The sequence below is a fragment of the Pan paniscus genome, chromosome 10, assembly GCF_029289425.2.
Source record: "Pan paniscus chromosome 10, NHGRI_mPanPan1-v2.0_pri, whole genome shotgun sequence".
NCBI classification, from domain to species: Eukaryota; Metazoa; Chordata; class Mammalia; order Primates; family Hominidae; genus Pan; species Pan paniscus.
The window spans coordinates 124,971,914-124,993,041 of record NC_073259.2 but is presented as its reverse complement, the minus strand read 5'-3'; the positions used below and the strand labels follow the sequence as shown (position 1 = coordinate 124,993,041).

General features: G+C 43.8%; 1 protein-coding gene across 3 annotated transcripts in view; it reads right to left on the bottom strand.

Annotated features, from left to right (window-relative positions):
- The window catches only part of FBXW8 (F-box and WD repeat domain containing 8), a 121,293-nt gene extending 100,390 nt beyond the window's left edge, over positions 1-20,903 (bottom strand). Inside the window, exons 1-2 of one of the 3 annotated variants that reach the window (XM_003832416.5) lie at positions 20,643-20,903; positions 3,768-3,872 (exon numbers count right to left, since the gene is read on the bottom strand). In XM_003832416.5, the coding sequence (XP_003832464.2) occupies positions 3,768-3,872; positions 20,643-20,762 (225 nt within the window). In that variant the 5' untranslated portion in view covers positions 20,763-20,903. Of the gene's footprint in view, positions 1-3,767; positions 3,873-20,447 lie in introns of all 3 variants that reach the window. The other 2 variants (XM_003832417.4, XM_055096230.1) reach the window with 2 other exon arrangements.
- Positions 20,904-21,128: the final 225 nt, after the last annotated feature.

The following is a 21,128-nucleotide window of genomic DNA, read 5'->3' as shown; positions in this document are numbered from 1 at the left end:
CATTTCCATTCAACATAGTACTAGAAGTCTTAGTCACAGCAATTAGGCAACAGAAAGAAATAAAAGGCATCCAAGCAGAAAGGAGGAAGTTAATCTGTTCCTGTTTACAGACAATATAAACATAAACATAGGAAACCCTAAATACTCCACCAAGAAACTAATAAACAAATTCAGTGATGGGTACAAAATCAATATACAAAAATCAGTAGAGTTTCTATACACTAACAACAAGCTATCTGTAAAAGAAATCAAGAAAATAATCCCATTCACAATAGCCACACCAAAAATAAATACTTAGGAACAAATTCAACCAAGGAAGCTAAAGACCAGTATGCTGAAAACTATAAAACACTAAGGAGAAAATGGATGATACAAATAAATAGAAAGATATTCCATGTTCATGGATTGGAAGAATATTATCAAAATGTCCATACTACTCAAAGTGAGTGAAATGCAATCTCTATAAAAATTCCAAAGACATTTTTCACAGATACAGGAAAAAAAAAAAGATAAAATTTGCATAAAAACACAAAACACTGCAAATAGCCAAAGCAATCCTGAGCAAAAAGAACAATGCTGGAGGCATCACAATACCTCATTTCAAAATATACTACAAAGCTATAGCAATGTACACAGCATGTCACTGGCATAAAAACAGATATATAGACCAGTAAAACAGAACTGAGAGCCCAGAAATAAGCCTGTGCATTTACAGTCAACTGATTTTCAATGAAGGTGCTAACAACACACAATGGGGAAAAAAGTCTCCAATAAATGGTGTTGTGAAAACTGGATATCCACATACAGAAGAATGAAATTAGATCCCATCTCACACTATTATAAAGAAGTGAACTCTTACTTGAAGCCAGGAGTTCGAGACTAGCCTGGGTAACAAAGCAAGACCCTGTCCTTACAAAAAATTTAAAAGTTAGCTGGGCATGTTGGCATGAGCCTATAGTCCCAGCTACTCGGGAGGTTGAGGTGGGAGAATCACGTGAGCCCAAAAGTTTGAGGCTACAGTGAGCTACGATTGTACCACTGCATGCCAGCCTGGGCAACAGAGTGAGGCTCTGTCTCAATAAAAAAAATAAAAATAAGTTCAAAATGGATTAAAATCTTAAACATAAGACTTGAAACTGTAAAACTATGAGAAAGAAACTTAGGGGAAAAACTCCATGACACTGGTATAGGTAATGATTTTTTGGATATGACCCCAAAAGAACAGGCAACAAAAACAGACAAATGGGATTACATCAAACTAAAAAGCTTTTGTACAGCAAAGGAAACAATCAACAGAGTACAGAGACAACCTACAAAAGAGAAAAAATATTTCCAAACCATATATCTCATAAGCAGTTAATATCCAAAATATTACATAAGGAACTCAAACAACTCAATAGCAAGAAGACAAAAAACCCAATTTAAAAATGAACAAAGGACCTGAATAGACATTTCTCAAAAGAAGACATACAAATGGCCAATAGGTATATTTAAAAATGCTCAACAATACTAATCATCAGAGAAATGCAAATTAAACTACACATGTTAGAATGGCTATTACCAAAAAGACAAAACAAGTGCTGGCAAAGACATGGAGAGAAGGGAACCCTTGCACACTGTTAGTGGGAATGGAAATTAGCACAGCCATTAAGGAAACAGAGGTTCCTTAGAATATTAAAAATAGAACTACCATATGATTCAGCAATTCTGGTTGCTGGGTATACATTCAAAGGAAGTGAAATCAGTTTGTCAAAGTGATCTCTGTACTGCCAGGCTCATTGCAACATTATTCACAACAGCCAAGATACAGAATCAACAGATAAATGATACATAATGTGGCATGTATACACAATGGAATACTATTCAGCCTTTAGAAAAAAAAAGAAGGAAATCATGTCATTTACAACAACATGGTGGATGAACCTAGAGGGCATTATGTTAAGTGAAATAAGCCAGCCACAGAAAGACAAATATTGCATGATCTCACTTAAATGTAGAATCTAAAAAAGTTGAGCTCAGTAGAGAGTAGAATGGCAGTTACCAGTGGCTGGCGGGGCGGGATGGGACACTGGAAAGATGTCAAAGGATACAAAATTTCAGTTGGATGAGAGAAATAAGTTCAGAGCTCTACTGTACAACACAGTGACTTTAGTTAATGATGTATACTTGAAAATCACTAAGAGATAGATTTTAAGTGTTCTCACCACAGAAAATAAGTATGTGAGGTAATACATGTTAGTTACCTCAACTGAGCCATTCCACAATGCATAGATATTTCAAAAATCATGTTATACCTGATAAATATATATAACTTTATTTGTCCATTTAAAAAAAAAATGAAATTTTTAAAAAAGAAAAATCAGTCCAGGCCCAGTGGCTCATACCTGTAATCCCAGCACTTTGGGAGGCTGAGGTGGGTGGATTACTTGAGGTCAGGAGTTCAAGACCAGCCTGGCCAACATGACAAAATCGTGTCTCTACTAAAAATACAAAAATTAGCTGCATGTGGTGGCATGAGCCTGTAATCCCAGCTACGCGGGTGGCTGAGGCAAGAGAATAGCTTGAACCCAGGAGGCAGAGGTTGCAGGAGGCCGAGATCGCGCCACTGCACTCCAGCCTCGGTGACAGAGCAAGACTCTGTCTCAAAAAAAGAAAAGAAAAATCAATCACACACTCTTGGCCAAAAAGACGAGAACAAGAGAACAATGTTAATGGCATAAACCTTTGCCTCTCTCAAAGTGTGGCCAAAGCCACACTGGCATCCCCTGCTTAGAAAGCAGACCATCAATGGGGCCGGGCGCGGTGGCTCATGCCTGTAATCCCAGCACATTGAGAGGCCAAGGCGGGCAGATCACCTGAGATCAGGAGTTTGAGACCAGCCTGGCCAGTGAAATCCCATCTCTACTAAAAATACAAAAATTAGCTGGGCATGGCAGCACATGCCCGTAGTCCCAGCTACTCGGGAGGCTGAGGCAGGAGAACTGCTTGGGCCTGGGAGGCAGAGGTTGCAGTGAGCCAAGATCGTCCCACTGCACTCCAGCCTGGGCGACAGAGCAAAACTCCGTCTCAAAAAAAGAAAGTTGACTGTCAGGCCCCACCGCAGACTTCCTGAATCTGAATCTGCATTTTATCAAGATTCCCCCATGATTCCTAAACACAATGCAGTTTGGCCTAAATGATATCTCCCACCATTCCACTCCACAGGCATACGCCCCAGAGTAAGTGTGAGACGGGTGACATTGATCTGTAATTCCCTTGGTGGGTCTCAGTTCTCACCTGCCTTGCACCTCACTGAGTGAGATCCTAAAGTTTAAAGGGTAATTTGGACTATACACCTAAAACATGACTTCACCTAAAACATGTTCTGTCCTCGTGCTGACCCCCTCAGCTTCCAACCTAACAACAGGCTCGATTTAACCAAGGGCTCACATCTTTGCATTAAAAACTGTGAGTGCATTAACAGCACAGACAAGCTCAATAAAGGCTTAGCACCAAGTTGTCGGCCACCAGCACACTGCCACAGGTCAGCCATAACTCAGGCTGCAGGGAGAAAAGAGCTCTTGGGTCACAGAAAGATACACACCGAGTAGTGATGTGGAACATAATCCTGTAAGGTCAAGGTGGCTTTCCTTCAAGTAAACTTGCCATCCAATTCATTAATTCTGCAAAGTTTATAATTCTGTGAGTAAATTTCTATTACCCAGGAGAGTCCTATACCTTAATCACACATTTAGGAAAATCTGGAACATCTGTTGGTGACACCTTACCTGTGCACATCTTCCTAGTTCTTTCCTGTCCAGATACTGAAATATATTGATTGCCAATTCGTAAGGCAGTTGGATATCAAAGAAAGGCACATCATTCATTTCATTCTGAGGGGAAAAAAAGAAAGAAAGGAAAGAAGTTTATAATTTTTAGATATGAAAATAACTCAAATTTACAGGCCCTTTAAATGACCAGAGATATTCGTAGGTGGTAACAAGATAGATGAGGCTGTTTCCCAGGAGGGGGCATCCGTACTGTTTCACCAGGCAGTCATGGAACTATTTCAGAATCTGCCAGCCATCCTCCATTCTCTGACCCCCACACGCCTTCACTCCTTATATTCACTTAGGAAACCCATATGACCATTTCCCATGGTGCTTCACAAAGCAGCAGGGGTGCTATCTTCCAGCCTGGTGTATGGCACAGGAATCACTGTCAAGGTCTGTGGAAAGCCTCCTGACCTCTAAGGAAAGGTGAGCAGCAGGCGGCCAAGAAAGTGAGGCTTGAAATCAAGGAGGCCACCCCTCCTCCCAGGACAACCACCACTACTCTCAACTAGGAAGGGAGTGAGCACACACAGCTAGAGAAAAGCTGCTCTAGGTCACTAAGGGGTTTTCACTGGGAAAAGAACAGGGCTATAAACATGAGCAAAAAGTAAACAAGCAGACACTGCTCTTGATGGAGATGAACGCCACCTCTCCTTGGCCACTGGAGAAGTGCAAGGTTTCCTAATGCTCTCAGGGGCTTACACTGGATAACCTGAGCGGGCCAGTGCAAACAAAGCAGTTCTTCTTCGGTGTCATTTATTAATGCAGAGAAATCAGAGCTTGCCTGCCTTTGGATAAGCAATTAGAGATGAGGTAACGGGCTTTATTTGAGAGATAAGGCTGTCATTGACGATCCTGGTAGCACAAAGAAATATGAGTGTGAAACAGAAAAAAAGCCAAGTGTATGTATGTACCCCTCTGCCTGTTCCCAATCCACCTGCCAAAGCTCACTTTGGTATGTGCTTCTGCAAAGCTAGGAAAAGCTGCACTCTGTGTCCCAACAGCACTCACTTAATAAAATCCATTTTTAATAAGCTTTGGCTGACATCAGTGACTTATTGCTTACAAGCGAATTGTTAATTCACCACTCAAATACAGCGGTCTTATGTATTGCAAGGCTGCTGTCTCAAAACAAAAAAAAAATCACCTCAGTGTTTTTAAGGGAGTCCAAGCACTGATTTAGACCCTACCAAGACTCACAGTAAAGATTTTTCTGGAATGAAGTTTCTGTTCATCTAGGAGTCTCGGGGCTAAAAGACAGCCCAGAGCATAAAAAGGAAATGTGGTATTTAACTGCAAAAACAGTGCAAAGGATGAAGGCCAAAAGGGATCTCTGGAGGAAAAGAAGAGTAAGAGCTGACAGCTCTCTGTGGGCAAAGAGAAGGAACAGAATGTTAAATCAAGAGAGAAAATTTGACCATACAGAAAAAAACAGGAAAAAAAATCTGCAAGTGTAATTAGAAGGCTCAGGGGTGCTTGCCTAAAAAAATAATGGAAAGTCATTGGTTTAATGTCAGGCTCCATCCCCTCCCACAACTAATTGGCTTCACTCATCAAGAAAAAGAGGCATCACTTTCTCTCTCAGCCCAGATACAACTTGAGACTCCTGAAATCAACACTGGAGGGAGTCACTGCTTGCCAAGGAAAGCCACACTCACGATGAAACTTTCATTTGCAATCGTGGTCTTCCTCCTGCTTTCTTTTTTGGATTATTTTCACATTGTGGAGAGGCCTACTTTACCTACTTGGTAAAGAAACAAGAGAAAAATGTTCCTTATCCTCCTACAACCAGAACAAAGGCAAGGAAAAGCCCGCATTCATTGAAACTGAAGTCTCATTTAGCCTTTCACTGTTAGAGACTTGCCAGGCATTGCTTTCTTCAATTGGTCCCACTTAAGACTCACTAGGAACTGGTGTCTGGACTTGACGCTATTCTGATGAGGCAAAGGACATCATCATCTTTGTTTTTAGCTGTTCTAGTGCAGAAAAGTCACACCTCTGGTAACAGGAGCCTTCCGTCTTTTGCCTACTCAGTTGGCCTGGCCTCCATCCTCATCATGGAAGACAATGCCCGTATCTTGGCATCACCCTAGCCCTGCCACCAGTATCCTTGATCCCAACCACCATAATCCCTGGGATGCAACCCAGCATGGAGGTTCAGAGCAAAGATTCAAACTGATACACCTGTTCGGTCACCTTACCAACAAGCCACTAGGCTAAGTGCATCTGTGCTTTGTCATCTGCAAAAGAGATATAACCACTCTATGAAATAGGTATGCTATTAAGAATAAAAATGAGACCTCATGCTGGTCTCACTGTTAATGCATGCATTATGATGGTTCTTGATCATTTACAAGTTCTGAAGGGCAACCACTGTTTCAAAGCATTGAATTGTAATTTTGTAAACGACATTACACAGCCAAACTTTTTTTAAAAAAAAAGTCACTGTGCTCTCAGAATTATGATCTAAACTCCAAAAGAGATCAAGTCCCAGACTTTCATGTAGATGACCTTCTGTGTTGGTAACCACTGGAAAATGGCAGGGAAAAAAAAGAAACCAATATACTAACGGAAGGTCCACATCTTAAGAAATATGTAGACTCCTCCAAGGTGAGGAGACCAAATGCTCAAGTTTCATGCTGCACACTTAGAGTAATTCTGGCAAGATATTCTATCAATGGTCCTTGCCATAGATACTGCAGTGGGTCACTCAGATCCCGCTTCCGGTCCCACTCATTCCCCTAGATGAAAATGCTGCCTGCTGTTGACTCACAGCTGAGAACCTTCCTAGGCAATGCCTTTGGCCAAACAAGCTGCCTCACCCAGGTTGCATCCCCTCCCACCCCCCTAAGGCAGCCTGTATCCAATGACTAGTCCATGGCTGGGTACAAAGGCCTGGCCCCCTTGCTCAGTTCAGGACCTCTCTGAAAGGAAAACCCACTAAACCACCTACATGCAAATCTCCATTTCAGAATCTATTTTTTGAAAAGTTCAATTTTTTTTTTTTAACCAAAGCGATAGACATGACCCATGATAGTCCTGTGTTCAATATATTCCCAAGGTTTCTTAAGCACACCTCCAGAGACATTAGTCTAGGTAAGCTACTTCCTCTCCCCTACTTGAGGAGGATACTAGAATGCAGGTAAATGAGTGGCATCACTCCACCAGACAAACCAGAGTAAATTCAAGGTTTAGTAACTAATTCATCAACTTCAGTTTGTTATTATTGGAAATATCATTTGAGAAACACCTTACGAGAGAGAGAGTTGTGAGCATATTTGGCCCTGTGGTTGAAAACACACCTCTTTTATTAGTGTGCATGATCTGACAAGGATATGAAGCCACATCCTGGACAAAAGCTGTGGTCTAGTAACCACATAAATCCTACTACTGTCGGGCAGCAGAATGTCTTAGGCACTCTGATTGGGTACTTCCTGCAGTTCATAAATGTAGGTTAAAAACACTACTTGCTACTAGTGTGCAGAGAAATACCTTGTTATCTAAAACACACTATCAGACAGAGGTTGGTTAATGGATATAAAAGTGCAGCTAGACAGGAGGAATGAGTTCTGGTTCTCTGTGGCACTACAGGTTGACTATAATTCACAACAATTTATTGCATATTTTCAAATAGCTAGAAGAACAGATTTTGAATGTTTACAACACAAATAATAAATGTTTTAGGTGATGGATACATTAATTACCCTGATTTGGTCAATATACATTGTATACATATATGACACTGTGCCCCATAAATATGTACAATTATAATATGTCCATTAAAAATAAATAAATAAATAAAAGATGCTATCAGTCTTCCACCTAGACTACTGCGAAGCACATAGCCATCCAAAAAGTTATGGGCCACATTAACTCAACTCTACACTGACTTAAAAACATGAAAATGGACAACACTGACTTAAAAACATGAAAATGGACAACCTGGCATTTCAGAAACAAAGATATTCCAAGAAGAAGGAAAAGGAATTAAAGACATTAGAAATATTAAAATAGAGAAATCTGGTCAAACTATAAAAATATCAACATGGCTACAATATTTAGAGAAAGTAATTTTGGGCCGGGTGCAGTGGCTCACGCCTGTAATCCCAGCACTTTGGGAGGCCGAGGCAGGCGGATCACGAGGTCAGGAGCTGGAGATCATCCTGGCTAACATGGTGAAACCCCGTCTCTAATAAAAAAAATTAGCTGGGCCTGGTGGCGGGTGCCTGTAGTCCCAGTTACTCAGGAGGCTGAAGTAGAAGAATGGTGTGAACTTGGGAGGCGGAGCTTGCAGTGAGCCGAGATCGCGCCACTGCACTCCAGCCCGGGCAACAGAGCAAGACTCCGTCTCAAAATAAATTAATTAATTAATTAATTAAATAAAAATACAAAAATTAGCCGGGTGTGGTGGCAGGCGCCTGTAGTCCCAGCTACTCGGGAGGCTGAGCCAGGAGAATGGCGTGAACCCAGCAGGCAGAGCTTACAGTGAGCCGAGATCGCGCCACTGCACTCCAGCCTGGGCGACAGAGCGAGCAAGACTCTGTCTCAAAACAAAAAAAAAAAGAAAATAATTTTGCAGTAGTTGAATAGCTCTCAGCAATGTGAGACTGGCCAAATTTATTCTATAGGAGACCAATAAATTCAAAATATTAGTATTCCTTCAATGTTAAGGAAAAGTATCTGTTTGATAACATACAACCTTGCTTTTAATTCTTTGACAATGTCTCAGATATCGATTCTCTACCACTACTGGGGACTTTCGTCCTGTATTACACATCAAAATCACCTGTGGAATTAAAAAAAAAAAAATGCCAAGGGCCCTACCAAGACCTACTGCCCCGAATTTCCAGGGTTAGGGCTCAAGCACCTCCTTTTCTTTTGAGACAGCGTCTCGCTCTGTCGCCCAGTCTGGACTGCAGTGGCACGATCCTGGCTCAATGAAACCTCTGCCTCCCAGGTTCAAGCGATTCTCATGCCTCAGCCTCCCAAGTAGCTGAGATTACAGGCACACATCACCACATCTAGCTAATTTTTGTATTTTTTAGTAGAGACAGGGTTTTGTCATGTTGGCCAGGCTAGTCTCGAACTCTCGGCTTCCACCTGCCTTGGCCTCTCAGAGTGCTGGGATTACAGGCATGAGCCACTGCACCCGGCCTCAAGCACCTCTTTCTCAGGTGATCCTCATGCACACTAAAAGTTGAGAACACAACCCTACATCATAGGCAGATATAAAAATCTATCCATCCCCTTTTTCCTAGTCAAGGAAAAAAAAACACACACACACACTCAAAGGGGTCATATTACTTATTTAATTTAAAGTCAGTGAATACAAGATTTTCCCAAAGTCTACTGGACTTACTCCAAAAACACTGAGAGAAATTGCAAAGAGATCCATCCCCAGGGAGGCTGATTTGTATTCCTATGTGCTAATGTAAGACTAATTCTGTAAATGGATTGGTTTTGTGCCTTACTGTTAGAAATTTAATCTGTCTTCTCTTGTTTAATACAAGAACAGATAATTACTAAGAGCCAAAGCAGTAAAAAGTGAAGAAACTGACTTAAGGTTTTTGTTCCCAATGTACATCTCCAGGGCAAAGAGAACATGAAAGATCTCTCTGGGTGGTGGTTTAAGAAACTGAGAAAAGCACCTTGAGTTCAAAGAAGAGATTTGCAATAACATTTTTACTAAATCTATGACTGAAAGGAAACTGGTTTCTTTAGGCGTTTATCTCAACTTTCCACGTACTGCAAAAGCTGAGTGGAGTAGACCCACACAATCTCAATCAGAAGAAATAGATGAGTTTCAGTTTCACCTGTGTCTTCTTTGAGAAGAAAAAAACTGGTTGGCTGGGGGAAAAAGGTCTGAAAGGCAGTCGAGATAAATAAGCATCCATTTATAATCCACAATTTGTCTCGAAATATATATTCTTATATACAAAAAGAAAAAAAGTCAGAAATAGGCCAGGCACAGTGGCTCATATCTGTAATCCCAACACTTTGGGTAATTGAGATAGACAGATCATTAGGGGCCAGGAGTTCAAGACCAGCCCAGGTAACATAGTGAGACACTGTCTCTAGAAAAAATAAAAATAAATGAGCCAGGTGTGGTGGCATGCACCTGTAGTTCCAGCTACTTAGGAGGCTGAGGTGGGAGGACAGCTTGAGTATGGGAGGTCAAGGCTACAGAGCCATGATCACACCACTGCACTCCAGCCTAGGCAAAAGCGAGAGAGAGCCTGTCTTAAAAAAAAAAAAAAAAGTCAGAAATACACCAAAATGTTAACAATGGTAGCCTCTAAGCAATTATATTACTAAAGATTTTTATTTTCTTCTATTCTTCTGAATTTCCTAAATATTTCTACAGTGAGCACATGATATTTTCACAGACGCAGAAAAGCAACACATTTTTAAAGTAAGGTAACTTATGTTCAAAATACTATCTAAATTCAGGGCCACACCAGGTGCTAGGGGGAGGGAGGTGCTGTTAGCAAGTATATAAGAAATGATCTACACTCAAAGAGCTAAAATCTTTTATACAGGTAAGTCATTGTCACATAAAATGAAATATAGGAGACTACAACAGGCAATATAGATCTTCCCCTAAAGTACTCCAAAGTTCATTAGTAAGCCAGCTATATAGAAGTCGGAAAACATTTCTCCAAACAAACAATGCTACAAAGAGCGGCTAAGCTCCCAAGCAGTCCACAAAAAAACAATTTGTCTCAACATTTAACCTAATCCCCATGCCTAGCTATGAGGAAGAGCAAAAGGTATTCAATAAATATTTGTTGATCACATGTGCGGGTGATATAAATGAACTATAATACTACAGAATCTAACCAGCTCAGTGCGTTGCACACAGTAGATGCACAATAAATGTCCATGGAATTTGATTTATCCTTTTTTTACGAGAATAGGCTTTCCAGCTTCAAGACATATTCTCACTCTCCTGGGGACTCTGGCAAGGAAAGAAGGTAGAAGATGCCAATCTAAAGAAGGGCAAGTGCTGGGGGAAATCCCAGGAGGCTGGGTGTGGTGGTGAAGGAGGGTGGTGTGAAGCAAAATGGGCTGGGCCTCTGCTTTGAGCCCCCTTTTAGTCTAAACTGGGATCTGAGCTTTAGGACATGGCGAGGAGAGAAGACAGGAAGAGGAGAAGCTTCAGGTCCCAGAGGGGTACCACAGTGGGTGTGGTTTTTGAAACCACAGTGGGGTTTGTGAAAAGAGTAAAGATGTTCACATTAAGGGTCCCAAACACTGCAGGCACATTCCCACCATCAGGATTGGCTATAGAATTTGGGGGGCCTGTTGGTCAAAAATGATTAAGATCATTACAAATGATCAAGGCAACAGAGCATTAAACTAAGTGCGGGTCCTGGTCACCACAGAACCTTTGCACTTGCCCGTCTTGGCCTAGAATCCCCTCCCCCAGATCTCTGTATGTTCACTCCTCACCTCCTTTAGGTTCTCCATGAAATGTGACCTTCCCAGAAAGACCCTGTTGGACAGCACTATTTAAAATTACAGCCCCTCCCCTGGCAGATACACTCTATCCTGTCTGCTTATTTCTTCTCCAGAACATTTATTTATTACCTGACAATTATTTGTCCATTGTCTAACTCCCTCTTCCCCAGAATGTAAGTTACACAAGGGCACAGGCTTTTTTCTGCCTTGTTCAATGCTATATTCTCAGTGCCTGGAACAGTGGCTGGTACCAAGAAGACACTTAATAAATATTTGTGGGATATGAATGAAACCCAAGCTGCTTCAAGCAGCAGACCCTTCCAACAAAGACCGCATGTAAGTCACAAGTTGTTCTCGTATACACAGGCATTATTTCAAAAGGTTCGTAAGTAGAGGCCTGCTAATTCACGAATAACATGAAAAAATGAACAGCACTGAGGATAAGAACTTTTTAGTTGGGGGAAAGGGAGAAATTTGGGCTGGAGAAATCACGGAAGAATTAACACAGGAGACAGAACTCAAGCTGAGCTTTAAAAGGCAGGCAAAGAACAGGAAAGAGGAAAGGAAGTTATTCCAGTTAAGTCAATTCATGAGTACACATTTGGTTTGGTTTGCTGTCTCACTGCATATTAGCCAGAAGAAAAGTGTTCACATTAGGGAGCTTACTTATTTGTGTTTAACTTAAAAACAGAAGAAGGTTAAGCCATTAAATCTATCTTGTTGGCAACACAGATGCAGGATCTGACAGGTTAAATATTGACATGGTGAGTGAAAAATATTGGCCAGCAGTATTAAAACTTTCAGCAGACCTAAAACTCCATATCTTAACCTGGAAGGATGCTTTGAATGTTCAAGGGTTCTAACAATCATAGAGCCTTTATAAAGTCACTGTCAGAAGCAGCAATTTCGCCCACATTATTTCAACTCAACAAACGTAGATAGGGCCCCTACTGTACTAGTAAGGCAGGTGGAGTTAGAATAGTAAGGCAACAGATCCTGCCCTCCAGGGATTCACAAGAGGCAGAAGCTAAGGGCTTATCGGTGATAAGCTTCAGTAAAGAGGAAGTAAAATAGCATAGCAAACTCTGAGTACTAACGATAATGGCACCAGCTTACATTTATTGGGCCCTTACTGTACTCCAGGCTCAGTGCTAAGTTCCATGCCTATTTCATTGCCTCTTCACGAGATAGGTACTAACATCATCATCATTTGACAGCTAAGGCAGGGGAAATTAACTTGCCCAAGGCAAACTGGTAACAGCAGAGCCCGAATCTGAACTCAGGTCTGCTTGACTGCAGAGCCCAGCCCCATAGCCAAGACTGTCCTGACTCCATTAATGTCATTCTTTTAGTTAAAAGAAACAACACTTTAGGCTCTCTGAGGACAAGGAGCCATTCTGTTTACTGCTGATTCCCCAGCACTGAGCTGATCAATGAATATATGCTGGATGAACAGAAAACACAGTCGTCCCCCCTTATCCACGGTTTTGCTTTCCATAGCATCAGTTACTTACAGTACAGTATTATGAGAGCCCACATTCATATAACATTATAGTATACTGTTGTAATTGTTCTATTTTGTTGTTGCTGTTAATCTCTTACTGTGCCTTGTTTATAAACTTTATCATTGCTCTGTGTATATAGGGAAAAAAACATGGCATATATAGGGTTCAGTACTATCTGCATTTTCAAGCACCCACCGGGGGTCTTGAAATGTATCTCCAGTGGATAAGGTGGGACTACTGTATTCTCAGTTAGTGCTGCGTCACACACCCACCTAAAGTGGGTATCAGTTATTGCTGTTTTTTCCTGCCCAACATCCACTTCCTCTCTTTAGGAAACCATCCCACTCCCACTCTTAGTCAACACAATTTAGGCAGAGCTGACCTCACCTTCATCTTCAGGAATGGGCAATGGATTCGAGTCTGGACAATTTGAATCAGTGATTGGCTGAAAGGTGGACACATGACCCAGTTTGCAGCAATAGGAATTTAGGTTCATGACTTGCAGCTCTCTTTCCCTTGAGTTGCTAAGCAGATAGAAGACTAGAGTTGCTGGTAGCCATTTTTCCCCAAGAGGAAAGCCTGTCTGTGAATAAAGCCAACAAAAGGAAAGCAGGATTAAGAGAAGGCAAATCCTACTTACCTTAGGTAAGCACCCAGAACAAACACTACCACCTGGAATTTTCAGTTACAGGAATCAATAGATTCCAGTTTGGGTTTTTAAGCCAGTTTGGGTTGGGTGCTTGTTGCCTGCAGCCCAGAGTCCTGATACACCACCTAAATAAAAATGGAGCCCAAGCAAGTTGGTATCACAGCCACTCCACTGAAGAAAGCAGCACACTTGCAATTATACTCAGGTATATCCACTATCTCCAAGAAGCCTGAGTTTATGAACAGAGGAGAAGAGAAGACAACAGAGAAAGTGCCTACTGCCTCTGAAATTCTGACCAGGGATGTGTTCTTTCACTAGTTTACTTATACTAAGAACTCTATCAGGTGCCAATTGAGGTATTTCCAACTCATCACCTAAAAAGAGATGGCTGCTAAGTGCTATTACTAAAAGCTTCATAAAACATGAGGCTTGGGAGGAGTCCTGCGTTGGTTTTTTTTTGTTTTTTGTTTTTTGAGGTGGAGTCTTGCTCTGTCACCCAGGGTGGAGTGCAGTGGCGCGATCTCGGCTCACTGCAACCTCTGCTTCCCGGGTTCAAGCAATTCTCCTGCCTCAGCCTCCCCAGTAGCTGGGACTACAGGCACGTGCCACCACGCCCGGCTAATTATTGTATTTTTTAGTAGAGACAGGGTTTCACCGTCTTAGCCAGGATGGTCTTGATCTCCTGACCTGGTGATCCGCCCACCTCGGCCTCCCAAAGTGCTGGGATTACAGGCATAAGCCACCACGCCCAGCTGAGTCCTGCGTTTTCATGTCAGCTTTGCTTGCCCATCAGAGGTTCTGGCCTATACCAGCCAGATGACACTCCAAGGCAGCACTGCTCACCTACCCATCCAAAGGCAACTTCACTTTTGATTGCTCACTTATTAGTTGTTCTCTCTCTAGTGATGGATACTGAAGACTCTGAAGTGGAGGAGACTGCACCAGAAATACAACAGGGTGCACTAATGAAAGTGCCAAAGGTTGGAGAAGAAACGGGGGCAGGGAGGAAGTGTAAGAAGGTATTATTTTATTTCCAGATTTTATTTCCCATTCATGTCAACTGGATCAGCTTCTGTTAAAGATTCTAGGGAGTCTCAAATGGAACTAACTCTTCCTTTCAGGAGCCACCCATGGATCAAGCAAGGATTCTTGGGAAGGCACAAGGCAAAGATGATAAAATGGTTACCCAAGGCAGATCTAGCCCACTGACAGGTTTTGTTTAACCTGCAATGTTAGCACCTAAAATCTTATTAATTTTTATTAGTTACCAACAATTTAAAATTGGAAGAGCTTTTGAGGTAGACTGACATAGTGATGGCCCCAAATTTGTTCATGTCTCTCTGTATCCAAGCACTTGGGTAAATCCACACTGACTCTGGACTTGGCCACATGAGAATAACAAATATGACCTATGCAGACTTCGAAAGCACCATTGCATCTGGCCATTGGGGCTCGCCCTCTTGCTGCTCTTGTAACTCTGAGAATGCCCACTTGGGGCTAAGCTAAGCTGCTGTATGATGACTCATAACCCAGATACACACCTCTTTCTCTCTCTCTCACACACACACACACACACGCACAATTAGCCAACCCCTAGAAGCAGAGCAGCCTAGGTGACCACAGCTAACCTCAGACACACGAGTGAGCTCACCCATGCCCAGCCCAAGCTGCCACCCTGCAAAATGGTGAGCTAAATCGTGGTTGTTTTAAGCCAACGTTTTGGATGGTGTTTTTTAAGTGAGACAGAATCTATTTTGCCCAGGCTGGTCTCAAACTCCTGGGCTAAGGTGATCCTCCTGCCTCAACTCCCCCAGCAGCTGGGAGTACAGGCATGTGCCACCATGCCCAGCTTGGATGGTTTTCTCATGCAGAAAAAACTGAAGGAGTCCACATAAAAATACATATTCCCAATTAAAAAAAAAATCTAAAGACCTTACAACACTGGGACCACATTCCTACAGGGCAACAACCAGCTAATGTGGGCAGTGGCTATTACCCTGACCCCAGCCATGGTATGTATTTCCCAATGTGTCTTTATCATCTTGCCCATGCTGGGGTCAAGTTCTGCTGTCATGTCATCTCAGTTGGGTGTTGATTTATCGTAAAGAAGAAAGTGAAATACTATATTCCACATACACAAGTTACTAACAAAAGTGAGAAAACCAGTACAACTACTTTGGAAAACTGTCAGTATCTACCAAGGCTAATCTATGCATACCTTATGACTCACCAATTCCACTCCCAAATGAATACTCAGGAAAAATGTGGACACATTTTTCAGAAGATGTACAAAACATTTATGGTGGCACTATTTCTGAGAGTCCCAAACTGGCTATCAACAAACTAGCAATAATTCCCATCAACAGTAGATAAGATGTGGCATATTCATAGGGATCAGTCTCACAGATAATACCATACGAGAACTCAAAGACACATGAGTATGTGCTGTTTGACTCCACTTAATATACAGTTCAAAAACAGACAAACTAAATGTGGTGTTAGAAGTCAGGTGAGGCCAGGCATGCAGGCTCACACCTGTAGTTCCAGCACTTTGGGAGGCCGAGGCGGGCAGATCACATGAGGCCAGGAGTTCAAAACCAGCCTGGCCAACATAGTGAAACCCCATCTCTACCAAAAATACAAAAATTAGCAGGCCGTGGTGGTGCATGCCTGTAGTCACAGCTACTAAGGAGGCTGAGGCACAAGAATCACTTGAACCCGGGAAGTGGGGGTTGCAGTGAGCCAAGATCATGCCACCGCACTCCAGCCTAGGTTACAGGGTAAGACTCTATCTCCCAAAAAAAAAAAAAAAAAAAAGTAGTCAGGTGAGTGGTTACCCTTGGGTGGAAGGGAACACAGGGCAGGGGAGGTGGTTCTGACATGCTGGTGATGCTGCCGTGTGACCTGGCTGCTGCTTACATGGATGTGTACACTTGAAAATTCATCAAGCTGTGTATTTAGGCCCTTGTAAAGGTCAATACATAGTTTGAGCTTAAAAACTTTTAAAAGTGGGAAAACAAGACCAAGATGGCCATGTTTAAAGACAATTCCTACATGTTTAATTGTGACAAAAAGAACAGCTGCCACTATGAAACAAATTATAAAGCTATGACCAGAACACATAAAAAACACCTGATGAGCTGGGAGAAAGGACCTAATGTGCAACACCCAGCCTACCTCACTCACGTGCATTACCTGCCTTAGCCCTGTGGGCTCTGGGGCTTGCAACCACTGACACAGGAATCCAAGCCTTTTCCATAAACCTTGTCATCATTTATCAGCCTGGAGAGAAGGAGTAGGTTTATTATCTAAAAATCAGTTACTTTCCTAATGCTCATCTACACATTAGTTGAAAATAGCCACTGGAGAGAGTTGTTGGGAGAAATGAAGACGATAATGTCTCTAAACCCTTAAGACAGTACCAAGGAGACAGTTTATGCACACAATGAATTATAACTTTATTTATAGCAGTGTTACTAATGATTGCAAAGTCTTTTTTTCATTTTTTATTTTTTGAGATGGAATTTTGCTCTTGTTGCCCAGACTGGAGTGCAATGGCACGATCTCGGCTCACCACAACCTCCGCCTCCTGGGTTCAAGAGATTCTCCTGCCTCAGCCTCCTGAGTAGCTGGGATTGTAGGCACCCACCACCATGCCTGGCTAATTTTGTATTTTTAGTAGAGACAGAGTTTCTCCTTGTTGGTTAGGCTGGTCTCGAACTCCTGACCTCAGGTGATCTGCCCACCTCAGCCTCCCAAAGTGCTGGGATTACAGGTGTGAGCCACCAGGCCCAGCCTTTTTTTTTTTTTTTTGAGACAGGGTTTCGCTCTGTCACCTAGGCCGGAGTGCAGTGGTGTGATCCCGGCTCACTGCACCCTCGACCTCCTGGCCTCAATCAATCCTCCCATATCAGCCTCCCAAGTAGTGAGGACTACAGGAACATGCCACCACGCTGGCCAATTTTTGTAGAGATGGGGTTTCTCTACGTTGCCCAGGTTGGTTTTGAGCTCCTGAGCTCAAGAGATCCATCCACCCACCTCAGCCTCCCAAAGTGCTAGGATTACAGGCATGAGCCACCTTGCCCAGCCACAAAGTTTGTTTTTTGCCTGCTTTTGACAGGGTCTTGCTGTGTCACCCAGGCTGGAGTGCAGTGGTGCAATCATGGCTCGCTGCAGCCTCAGCCTCCTGGGTTCAAGCGATCCTCCCACCTCAGCCTCCCAAGTAGCTAGAACTAAAGGGGTGCACCACCACACCTAGCTAAATTTTTTAAATTTTTTGTAGAACCAGGGTTTCACTATGTTGCCCAGGCTGGTCTTGAACTCCTGGGCTCAAGCAATCCTCCTGGCTTGGCCTCCAAAGTGGTGGGATTACAGGTGTGTACCACCACACCTGGCCTACAAAGTCCTCTTTAAAATTAGAGGTGCCCCAAAAGTTGTATGCTACTCATAGAGAACCTAGTAGTACCTAATGTGGTGATTCTGAAGGGGGCAGAGGAGACCAGGGAAATGAATTCCAGGAAGACAGGGAAGGCCTTTTCCAACAACATGAAACAGATTCGGATGTACCCTCCAGATTCTCCAGTATGCAGGTCCCTTCTATTTTCAGAATACAACAGACCCTTGAACAACATGGGTTTGAACCGCGTGGGTCCACTTGTATGCAGGTTTTTTCCATAAACGTTGCATCGAATGTGCCTGCCTCTCCTTGCACCTCTGCCACCACTATGACAGCAAGACCAATCCCTCCTTCGTAGCAGCAGCAGCAGCCTACCCAGCATGAAGGCAATGAGAATGATGGCCTTTGTGATGAGCCACTTTCACTTAATGAATAGTAAATACATTTTCTCTTATAATTTTCTTAATGACACTTTCTCCTCTAGCTTACTTTATTATAATGCTACAGTATATAACACACAGAAGATACAAAATATGTGTTAACTGACTTATCTATAAGGCTTCTGGTCAACAGTAGGCTATTCGTAGTTAAGTTTTGGGAGAGTCAAAAGTTATACACAGATTTTTGACTGCAAGGAGGTCAGTTCTCCTAACCCCCCACGTTGTTCAAAGGTCAACTGTACTTGATTTGCTTCTTTACTATTTTTGGCATCAATGCCTATACCTCTAAGGTGTTACAAATGGAAAGCCTTGAGAATCAGGACCTTAAACCAAAGGAGGCTATACAGTAGAGTATAATGTCTTAAACTTGCCTGATCATGCCAGACATCAGATTTCAGGGCCCCTTCCCTGGTGATGGAGTTAGCAGGTCTGGGGAGGGCCCAGAACCTATATTATAACCAAGCCTCAAGTGATTCTTACGCCAACACAAGTTCACGTGGTGAAACTTGGAGTTGAAAAGACCTGGATCCAAATTCAATCCCCAGAATCTATCAGCGGGGTAATGCTGGGCAAGTCACAGAGAATCTCTGAGTTTCTTCATTTGTAAAAGGAGAGTTAAAATCTACCTCACAGGATTGTTATATTCGAATTAGGGCAGAGCACAGGACTAAACACTTGGTAAAAACTCAAATAGTAGCTATTAATGCTATTTGAGTAAACTACATATTACATAAAATAATAGGCCATTATTTCTTGAAACAGCTTGCCACTTAAAAGAATTATTCTCGGCCGGGCGCGGTGGCTCACGCCTGTAATCCCAGCACTTAGGGAGACCGAGGCGGGCGGATCACGAGGTCAGGAGATCGAGACCATCCTGGCTAACACAGTGAAACCCATCTCTACTAAAAATACAAAAAGAAATTAGCCGGGCGTGGTGGTGGGCGCCTGTTAGTCCCAGCTACTGGGGAGGCTGAGGCAGGAGAATGGCGTGAACCTGGGAGGCGGAACTTGCAGTGAGCCGAGATCGCGCCACTGCAACTCCAGCCTGGGCGACAGAGCGAGCGAGACTCCGTCTCAAAAAAAAAAAAAAAAAAAGAATGATTCTCAATTGGGAGTATCACTTGGGCCCAGGAGTTTGAGACCAGACTGGGCAATACAGGGAGACCTTGTCTCTACCCAAAAATTTAAAAAATTAGCTGAGTGTGGTGGCGCATGCGTGTAGTCCCAGCTACGCGGGATGCTGAGGGAAGAGGATGGCTTGAGCCAGGCAGTTTGAGGCTGCAGTGGGCCGGGAGAGCAACAGTACACTCTAGCCTGGGCAACAGAGCAAGACCCTGTCTCAGAAAAGAAAGAAAGAAAAAAAAAAACAGAAAAAAAAAAAGTGGGTTCCCAATTGGAAAGCTGTAGGGACTTCCCTTGGGCCTAATTTAAATCAAACCATTAGAACCTGGAGCCTTGTCCTCTTAACCTGGGAGCCACGGATGCATTTCAGGTGTTCTTGATTTTCCCAACTTTCTGAAGAGGATTATTTTTAACGGACACAGGGTCCCCAGCTTCCTCCAGATTCTCCAAGGTATCCACGCCCCACAAAAAGATAAGAAACTCTATCCTAATGAAAGTGCCCAAGAGATTCTTCCTCCTCTTCTTCCTTTTTTTCTGAGATAATTTTTTTGAATACGTGCACGGTTACAAAAATTAAATAGTGCAAACAGTATACAAAGGTAAAATTACTTCCTATCCATTACCTGGGTCCTCCTTTTCAAAGGAAACCTTTGTTCAAAGTTTAGGTAGCCTTCAAGAGCAGGATTTCTCAACCCCACACTTACTGATATTTTGGCCTGGATAATTTTTTTGTGCGTGGTGTCCTGTACACTGTAGGATGTTCAGGAGCATCTCTGGCCTCTACCCACTGGATGCCCAGTAACATGCACACATACACACCCCGATGAGGCACCCCAAAATGTCTGCAGACACTGCCACATCTGGGGGAACAAAATCGCCCTGGTTGAGAAGTGCTGCCTCCAGAAAGACCCCTATGCAAGCACAAACATTGGTGTTTGTGCGTCTACTCATTTTCTCGGGCAACTAGTGGCACACAGTTACTCTCCAAATCACTGCAGGGGTTTGTCCTGGGGGCGGGGGCCGGCGCAGGCATGGGCACGGGGGGAGGCGACGGCCACTCACCAGGTCGCGGATGAGCTGGTCCACCAGCTGCTCCCCGCCCCCGGCGCCCTCGCGGGCCAGAGAACGTGAGCGGCTCGCTACGTCCTGCCCCTCGGCCCGAGTCGCCCGCGCCGCCGGGGGCCTCCCCGCGCCCTCCAGGAGACCCTGGGCCAGCGCCGGGTCCCCCGAGGCCTGTTCGCCGCGCCCGGAGCCCACCTCCGGCCGCCGAGCCCGCCTCTCGGCAGCCTCGGGCCGTCGCCGCTTCTTCGGCGCCTGGGCCTGCGCCAGCTCCTCCTGCCAGCGCCGACGGAACTCATCCAGGCTGTAGTCGTCCATATTCGCCGCTCCCGGCGCTCCACGTTCTCCTCGGTTCCACCGGGTGCCACGAGACAGTCCCTCCCAGGGAAGTGTCCGCCGCGGCCGGAAGCCGCTGCCGCCGCCGCTCTAGGGTTCCGGGTGGGCGTCCACGCCCCCGCCACGCCCCCCGCGCTGCCCCTGTACGCACGTGGTGGTCCGGCTTGTGGCTTGTGGCGCCCAAGGCGGAGGTTTACGCAGCTGTCCCTCAGCCCTTCAGCTCTGCTGCCTATCAGTTTTGCTAAGCTCTGACTTTGCGCCAAGCATTGTTCCTTCATTCAACAAACATTCATTCAGCAACTACTATATGCCAGGCACCAAGAATTCAGCATTTAAATCTGTAAAACA